The sequence below is a fragment of the Chlamydotis macqueenii genome, chromosome Z (assembly GCF_036417535.1).
Source record: "Chlamydotis macqueenii isolate bChlMac1 chromosome Z, bChlMac1.mat, whole genome shotgun sequence".
Lineage (NCBI taxonomy): Eukaryota > Metazoa > Chordata > Aves > Otidiformes > Otididae > Chlamydotis > Chlamydotis macqueenii.
Window position 1 is genome coordinate 82,699,427 of NC_141593.1, and position 8,918 is coordinate 82,708,344.

At 49.8% G+C, this 8,918-nt stretch overlaps 1 protein-coding gene across 1 annotated transcript; it reads right to left on the reverse strand.

Annotated features, from left to right (window-relative positions):
• Nucleotides 1–16: 16 nt before the first annotated feature.
• Nucleotides 17–8,918, reverse strand: LOC104474113 (hypothetical protein). The gene is made up of 5 exons (XM_086770451.1): nt 8,788–8,918; nt 6,677–6,838; nt 4,063–4,162; nt 1,062–1,192; nt 17–412 (listed from the first exon to the last, which is right to left on the reverse strand). Exons 1-5 carry the CDS (start codon nt 8,836–8,838, stop codon nt 131–133), a joined length of 726 nt encoding a protein of 241 aa, XP_086626577.1. The 5' UTR covers nt 8,839–8,918; the 3' UTR covers nt 17–130.

An 8,918-nucleotide genomic window follows, 5' to 3' on the forward strand; every position in this document is an offset into this window, starting at 1 on the left:
CACGATCCCCCCCGGCTACAGTCTGGCATCAACTTTTTAGCTGTTTTACACATTCAGAAATAAGCCACACTAGCTTGAGAATTAGAGCCTGATCAATCTTTCAGATGTGTAGACAACAAGGAGAGCCACATCAGGCATGCTCAGCTTTCTCCTTCTCTCCAGGTGGCATCCTGCCCATGGTGTAGAATTCCTTGTTGGGGCGCAGGTCGATATAATGAGCTATACGATTAGACATAGCAAAAAAAGCAGAAATCATGCCTATGTCCCAGGCATCTTCACGGTCAAAACCATGCCTCTCCAGCTTCTGGAAATGCTCTTCAGTGATGTTATCGGCTCGACAGACTGCAAGAGCAAACTCTAGCATTGCCAGGTCGCGGTCACTCAGGTCAGCCAGTTTCCAGTTCACAATGACCTGTGAGAAGTCAGAAACCAGAGCTAGCACAGATGGACCCAGCAAACAGTCTAACTGGCTGTCCACTCCCTTTGCTCTGCAAACCAAAGAGATGGCAGTACAGAGGCTCTTACCCAGCACCTGAAGCAGACATCCCAGCTACCATCAGACAAAAGACTCACATATTCTACCATCCTTCTCATCTTGGGAACTGTGGCACTTTTCCTGAGCAGGCTATCGAGGAGCTCTTAAAAAGGACCCAACACCACTACGATGCTGCAGCTCCCCATTGGTAGCAAGTTCCTCCACAGATGAGATTAAAACAGCAAAGAATGCGGGCAGCACGATGAATGCTGTGCAGGTCAACCGTCCTGCCCCACATCTTGACTGGAAGGTGGATGAGGATACACACACCTCCACTTCAGGGTCCTGCTCTCACTGGCTACTGGTCTGACTGCTCACCAATAAATCTAGTAAGCCAGGTATTGCGTTAGAGCCCCAGACACGTCAAAATTGCTCGAGATTCTAGGAAACACATAGACCAAAGGTTCAAAATATAGATTAAGGATCAAAACTTCAGGTTAGAAAGCAGACACATGAGAGGGCCATTCCCACCTCCCAAGGCACCATGCCAAGAAAGTGGGACGCATGCTGTTGTAAGCCCACTGACCTGGTCAGCCAGCGCTGGCTGCTTGGAATATATCCGATGAAATGCTCCGTGTGCAACCACACAGTAGGGGCATCTATTCACAACACTTGTAGCCACAATTATGAGCTCTTTGTCTGCCTTGCTGAGTCGCCCTAGAGGGACAGCAAAAGATTTGGCAAAATTTGCTGTTAAAAATGTCCACCACAGGAGGTATCACTAGGGAAACAGCAAGGGGAGGGCTCCAGGTAAAAGCTGCCTGCAGTACAGCCCAGGAGACAGAGGTCCAGAGAGCACGCAGGGAGACACTTCAACAAAAGCTTCTAGGTGACAGGACAAGGGGCAACGGTTTTAAACTGAAAGACAGTAAATTTATATCGGACATAAGGAGAAGAGGTTTTATGATGAAGGTGGTGAGACACTGGGACAGGTTGCCCAGAGGAACTGCAGGTGTCCCACCCCTGAAGTGTTCAAGGTCAGGTTGGATGGGGCTCTGAGCACCCTGATCTAGTGAAAGATGTCCCTGCCCACAGCACGGGGAATGTTGCACCAAATGATCTTCAAAGGTCCCTTCCAACTCAAACCATTCCATGAATCATGGATCATCCATGCAACCAATTTACCTGGAGAGCTGCTCGTGAGGAGCAGGGATATGAGATTTGGTCAACAGCGAAACAACAATTCTACACGACAGGAAAACTCAGAGGAGCAAAATCACTTGCTCATAAAGTAGGAAACTCAGTTGGTACTTCTCTGAGTACATCTCAGAGGCAAATGGTTAGGAAGTGTGTTGTCTGTTCTTCCTCTGATGCTTTATTGCTGCTTTTACACAAAACTGCAGCAGCTTTTGAAGGCAGCGTCCTGGTTCTGGCTAGGACAGAGTTAACATTCACCTGAGCTGGGAGGAGAACTGGAGCTGGTGGCCCTGTGGCTGGGGCACCCAGCTGGGATAGTTAACTGATTAGCTAACAGCTGGTGTTAATTTACCCAAATTAGCCACAAAAAAAACCTAAGCGTGTAGATTTGTTGGAAGCCATTATACTGTATTTGTTTTCCATCACTGTTTTGTTTTCTTCTGTTATTGCTGTTAAATTTATTTTTTGTTGTTTCATCTCAACCCATGTATTTTTGCTGGTTTTTCTGGTTAACCAGTTCTCCCTTCTGTCCCACTGCAGGGTGGGTAGAGTGAGAGAGAGACTGTGTAGTCTGGTCCCGACCAGGGCTGAACTACGACAGGCAGAAAGGAAAGAAAAAAAAAAAAAAAAAAGAAACAATGAGGTACCTTAGGACTGGGGCTTTGAGAAATTCTAGTGACCACCAGACAGACAAACCACAATTTCTACAGAGTGTTTTGCCTTGTGACTGCTCTAAAGAAGCTTTGGAAAAGAAGGCTGTACTTTGTTATACTCAGAATCAATCCTAATCATTTTCATAAACCGCTTCACAACAGGACTGTGCACCGGATCTGAAGAACTTACCTGGCTGTGTATCAGCACTCATACTCTCTGCCGTTTTTAAGATAATTAGCAGCAGGGTTTTTTCAAAACTACACTTCAGAGGGAAGCTCAGGGTCCCTCCTCCTCCCCACAAAAGCTACTGCTTTACTGAACTTTGAAAATATTTCTCTAAAACCAGTGTCTCCTACGAGCATGAAAGACACTACTAAAACCTAGGTAAAGAGGAGTCAGGAGAAGAGGCCTTCTTGCTCTGGTTCAGTGCCAGAAGGTGGCAATACTGTGATACTGCAGGGGAGATGCTGAAACGGGTGGGATCCAAAATAGTCCTACTCTTCAACTCAAAAAGGAAGCAGGGGAATGAGAAGGGAAAAACAGACTTCCTGTACAGCTGGGGGCATGGCTTACTCCAGCAGCACAAGCAGAGCAGAAAGCTTCACACAGAGACTGTATATACCATGTGGGAGAGGCATAAAGCTGCACTCCTTGCTGCCTCCAGATCTTGCTGAGACACACTTCCTGAGCCCTCATCTCCCATAAGCAGGAGCAGCAGTCTACACTCGCCGGTGTATTTCACAAAATCCTAGTTTTACTAGTGTACCTTCAGAGCAAAAGCAATGAGAACAGGCCCCTTGGTGCCCTGTACCACGGGAAGTATGAGGGAGGTACAGGCAGTCCTCAAACTGCGTTTCCTGAAAGGCTGGAGAGCGTGCAGAGTTCGCTACAGCCCTGCCAGCAGCAGTGCTGCAGCCAGCCCTCCCTCATCTGCACGCTGGGGCACCCAGAGGCCGCCTGCTGCACCGGTGTCCCAGTTGCTGCTGCAAGGTATGGATGCCCCCAGGTTCAAAGTCCCCGGCACAGTGCATCAGGGCCGACAGGGCACAGCCTTCTTCATACAAATTTTGTGGACAGCTCATTGCCAAGAATGCTGTGAAGGAAGAGCTGTAGGCAGGCTCAGCAAGGAGCTCCCTTGGGAGCTGTTTTATGCTGGGCCCTTGGCTGAGCAATGCTGTGGATGCGGTACCTGGCTATGTAACCCTGCTGGTCTGGAACCTCACTGACTCTCAGGCCAACTTTCTGGCTTGATCTTGGACCCGCCTCATCCCCATGGACTTGCCTGGGAAAGCTGGATTCCGGGCTGGCCCTGGTCACCACTGCCAGACCTACCCTGTTCGCCTTGCTCTGGTAGTGTGGGGCTGCAGCCTTGCCCATGAAACCACTGCCTTTGCCTGTGCCCCTCCCGCACACTTTGCTGGAGCAAAGGCAAAGGCACACTTCGGGCTACCCTAAGGCAGTAGCCTGTCCTTTCTTTGTTGTGACACAGAGCACGGTGCAGTGAGGCAGCAGAGCTTGGCTTGAGAGCTGCTTTTTAACCACAAGCTAAAGAGTATGAAGCTGTATGTAATATGAGTGAAGCCAGAAGCTCCTGTGCAGTTCAAACCTCTGCCAGCTGTTATTATGGGCTGAGAGAAGGCAGTGAGGCAATACATCTGAGGATGTCAAATGTTGCTTCTAGTAACTTTTCTCATCTACAGAGGGATGGGCAGTTTTGAGGTGGTTGTATGGTTTACCTGTGTCTTTGTTCATAATGGCATTGTAATAAGCAAAAAAAGCTCTGAATTCAGCAGGTCGGTGAGACATGGCTTTGAACACATTGGGCAGAAATCCAGCCTGTTCAAGGAAGAAGAAAAACAAGTCAAGAACTGTAATGTAACACAGAGCACCGAGGATGACATTAATGCACTAGGCTTACAGAAAAACTCATTAGTGCAGCGGTCGTGGGGAATCTCTACAGACCCTTTCTCTTGCCCTTTGAGCCCATTTAAACATATGACTGAATATGTAATGATGTTGTCCTGGTTTCAGCAGGGATGAAGTTAATTTTCTTCTCAGTAGCCGGTGTGTTTTGGATTTCGTGTGTGAAGAATGTTGATAAAAACACTCTGATGATACGAGTTGTTGTTAATGAGACCAAGGACACTGTCTGGCTTTCCAAGTCTCGTTAAAGTCTCATTAACGTGCAGATGCAGGAAGCTGGGCGAAAGACAGACAGAATAATTGATCCAAACTGGCCAAAGAGAGTATTCCATGCCAGAAATGTCATGCTCAGTATAGAAGTGGGGGTTGCTCCTGGGAGGGGGCATTCTTTTTGGACATTCTTTGCGGGCACCTTTGGCACCCTTTTCTTCTCTCTTGCTTGCTGGCATCATTCCCTCTACCTTGCTAGCTTGCTCTCCCCCCTTCGCTTGCTGCTCAGTGTCGTTCCTGTGATTGCTGCTCAGGACAGGCTGCATCGGTCATTCAGACATCGGGTGGTGAGAAATTGTACATTGTTCATTTTGTATATTTTGTATATATTAATATCCTTATATTCTGTTAGCTTTGTAGTTTTTTTTAGTATTTTTAGTAAACTGTTTTTATCTTAACCCACGAGTTTTCCCTTCTTCCCAATTTCTCTCCCCCGTCCCACTGGGTAAGGGGAGGGTGAGTGCGAAACTGTGTGGTGATCCGGGCTAAACCACCACAGATGTGTATATTAATTGGGTGCTGCTGCAGTTTTATGTCATGACTGATTGCTCTGCTTACTTCAGCCACAGCAGTAATGACCACAGTCACATTGGCAAGCTCCTTTCCAAACTGAGAAGTTGTCTGCATTTGGTCTCCCTGCACAGATGCTGCTATGCCCATTTGACCATCCTAAACCTTCTGTAACTCTCCTCTTCCCTCCGAGCTTACAGGACACAAGATAGGGCTGGCCCAATCCAAACGGCATGCTGTTTGAGGTGCCGGTACACAGTGGATGGCACAATGATGCTGCTGTACTTCTCTTCCCACTCTGCACCTGCTAACTGTCAATCCCCAGTCCATCTCTGTGATGGCATGCAGGGCTGCCTTTCCCGGAGAACTACTTGTGCCTCTCATGTGGAGGATCAATGGATGCATCACCCACCTGTGCCTGGGTCCCAGCAGCTAGCGTTTATCAGCAGCAGTTCAGCCTCAGCCTGGCTGTTCACTGCAGTTCTAAATAGTCTGGCTTTGCTGTGATTGTGCTAACTGCCTACAGGCTCCATCAGCTTACTGCTGCTGTTCTTTAGGGTGTTTATGGAAAAGGAGAGTAGCTCAGATGTCACAGACCCCTCTGGCAACCTCCCTCCTCTGCCACTCAACTGCCTGTGTATTCCTCTTGTCTCACCGATCTGTACAGTTAGTTAACCAAGGGAGGCTCTTCCCTCTTTGTCCACAACCCATTAGTTTACTTAGGAACCTCTGGCAACAGAGGTTGGCAGCACTGTTTGAATATCCAAGTCTGCTAGGTTCACTGGATCCTATATGTAGGTTTTTGCTGATCCCTTCAGAGCACTGACACACAGGGGTTTGCGTCACAGCATGTGAAATTTGAGCTGACTTGTCCTCTTTACATCATATTTACCCTCAAGTCTGCTGACTCCTTTCGTTATTACGCAAACTTCACCAGGGCCACTGCAATGGTAGCAGAGCAGAGATTCAACGAGCTGACAGGAAGGATAGGGAGGGATGGACTGGCACTCCCCTGAGAGGAAGTTCTTGGAAGAGAGAAGTCTCCCTGGAACTGTGGCTGATGGATTGTTTAAGCCATCAGGAGGGCATTCATTTTCTGCAACAGCAGGGAAGGAAACTCTTGTCCATTTCCCTTTTTTTTTACTCTTATACACAGTTATGCACTAGGCTTACTGTTCTGCCACTGCACAGCCCATTTAGCTTTGGAGAAAAGAAGTCAAAACTCAAAAGCAGAAATACCCCTGTGCCTTTTAATACTGTCATAAAATAGCTCCTACTCTATTTTTTCTCTATTGAAGGTGTTAAAACCAGTCCTAATAGTGTCTCCAGTAAACACAGATGCTGTCCCAGAAAAACAAATATATGTTCTGTGTTCCAGCTAACTCTGTGCATGAGACACCATCTGAAACAACCCGCTTGTCTCATGAAACCAGGAAGACTTACAATCCTGCCAACACACTGCAGGATTTCCACTAAAAACCCCATCTTGTAGACTGGAAGGAGCTTTGCAAGAAGTGCTGCTCACCTCAGTATCCTATCAGGTTTGTATAAGACCTAACTGGACCAGAACTGCTCTCTCAGGGTTTATGACCTACTCGGACTTTGGACGCTTTTCACTGACAGAGTTTTGCAGCAGAACACCTTTACCTTCATTTCTACTTCTTCCATGAGCTCCACGATGTCATACGGCATGTCCTTCTTATTGGGTACTGGGTACCGCCCAATACGTCTTTCAGCACTCTCATCCTTGGTGCTGTATGCCATCCGCGGCTGCCTCTGGAGTCCCCCTGAGGCTAGGAGAGGCAGAAGCTGGGGAGAAAGGAGGGAGGGGAGTTTGTTTTTTGGAAGGACATGTATCATCTCAGCCACCTGGGTAGGGAGGACTTTTCCTCAACTACTCCTGCTTTTCCAAAAGGACTCAGGGGCACCTCTGCCACTTAAGCTACTTGCTGCTCCATCAGCGGTCCAGTCAGCACTCTGGGAAAGGAAACCCAAGTCTCATTCCTGGCTATAGCCCTAAGCTGCTGTGTGAGCATCTGACAAGCATCACTTCCCCTTGCTCCCCTCCTATCCACTGTCTCAGCTGCAGGCCATGGCTGATGCTCCTTGCAGTCCTCATCAGCCATTGATCAGCCCATCTGCACCAAGACTGTACCTGCAGCATCTCCCAAGCTTAAAAGGTGTTTCCCACCAATCTGCAAACAGCAATATCCAGCAGTGGCCCTAACAGATCTCCTTCAACAAAGGAGCACAAAGAATAAATTCAAGGCCTTTTTTTTTCTGTCAGTCAGCCTTCCTCTAGGCAAAGCCACCTTTCCTCCTCTAGAACAATCACTGGCACCAGAATCAGGCCTTCAGGAGGCCTGAAGCAAACAGTATTGTTATGGCAGAACCACTGGAAAGGATTTGGTACTGACAAGACTCTATCACTGTTCATAATGTTCCATGACCGTAAGGAGTTGTAGTCTTGCAGCATCTAGGCTATAGGCCTTGTTAGCTCTTCAGCTGTGTTGCAAAGGGCTTTACGAAAGCAGCTCCATCGTACAGACGGGCAGGCTGGGCCAAAGAGTAGAGTGACTTGGTGTTGTTGGGTAGTCAGTGCAGACACGGGAGCAGAGACTGCGTGTTCCAGCACCCTGCTCGAGGGGGACCTCAAGCATCTTCCCAGCTCTCCAGCAGGCACCACAGCAGTTCTGAATGTTCCCAGGAACACTGCAGGATCACTAGTCACCACCACCACTGAATGGTACCCCCCCAATTTTGGGGGGAAGACTAAACCTGTTGTATCAGATATTCTCCAAGTGTTCTTGTTTGGCCTATACTTGAGTTCTGGCCTGAAATGTCAACACACTACTGCAGCATAAACATGTAACAATGACAGCAGAGGCAGAAACACCTCTGCTTGTGGCTATCAGGAAGGAAGATATGAAACAGCTGTACACGCTGTACCAGAATGTATCCAGGTACCACCTATGAAAATGACAAGAAAAACACTAAAGCAAGTATAAACAGTAAAACCTTATCAGAAATGAAATTTCTCAGGAAAAGTGCGAAAATACACTGTAGTGCAAGAAGTAGCTTTAAGGCCATTCAAAGCAAGGGTTCCCATCACATAAAGGTCAGTCGTACACCCAGCTCAAAACCTGAGGAAACCTGTATACATCAGTACAAAGGTCCGTTGGGTTTTCCTCTCTGTCAGTGGAAGAAAAAGCATTAGGGACTGGAGGAGGCAGCAGGGTGTGTGACACAAAGCAGCAGCTTCAGGGAGGGATGGTGTGCAAGTGCGCGACAGATTTACTCTCCATTTATGACACTGTATGACTCCCCGAGTGAAAAAGATAAACTGCCAAGGGGAAAGAGCCGGTGGTCTCGATGAGGCTGGACGGCTCCGAGGGGACCACAGCCGGCGTGGCCAGCGAGCGTTTTCCGCCCCACCGCTTCTCCCGCGGAGGTGGCCGGCCGGACCCCGCCGCCAAGGGCGAGTCCCTAAGCAGGCATCGAGCCCAACCTCCCGGCCAGGCCACTCGGGGCCGCGCTCGGCGGCTGCCCGGGGGGAACTGGACAGGAGCCTTCAGCGCCCGCGGGCCGCCGGGCGGGGGTTCATCGCCCTCGCCTGCCGCCTCCGGCCCAGAGCCGCCCTCACCGCGCCGGGGCGCCCGCTGCCCCGGCCCGGCCAGGCGGCTCCTCCCGTCTGGAGCACCCCCCCGCCACCCCGCCCCGCGCCCGCCGGCGGGGTCCCGGGCCGAGCCCCTACTCACAGGCGGGCGGGCGGCGAGCAGCCGCAGGCCGCGCAGCAGGGAGCCGCTCATGACCCGTCCTCACCTCGCGGGCAGCCAGGCGGGAGCGGCGGGGCCGGCGGAGGCGGGCGGGGCGCGGCCTGGCCCGCCTT

What these genes read in the sequence shown, in the direction of transcription:
- LOC104474113 (XM_086770451.1), bottom strand. Translation starts at nt 8,838, where the DNA reads ATGAGCGGCTCCCTGCTGCGCGGCCTGCGGCTGCTCGCCGCCCGCCCG. An exon ending in TGGAAGAAGTAGAAATGAAG is followed by an intron (nt 4,163 to 6,676) that starts GTAAAGGTGTTC and finishes TTCCTTGAACAG; the next exon opens with GCTGGATTTCTGCCCAATGT. An exon ending in CATTATGAACAAAGACACAG is followed by an intron (nt 1,193 to 4,062) that starts GTAAACCATACA and finishes CTGTCCCTCTAG; the next exon opens with GGCGACTCAGCAAGGCAGAC.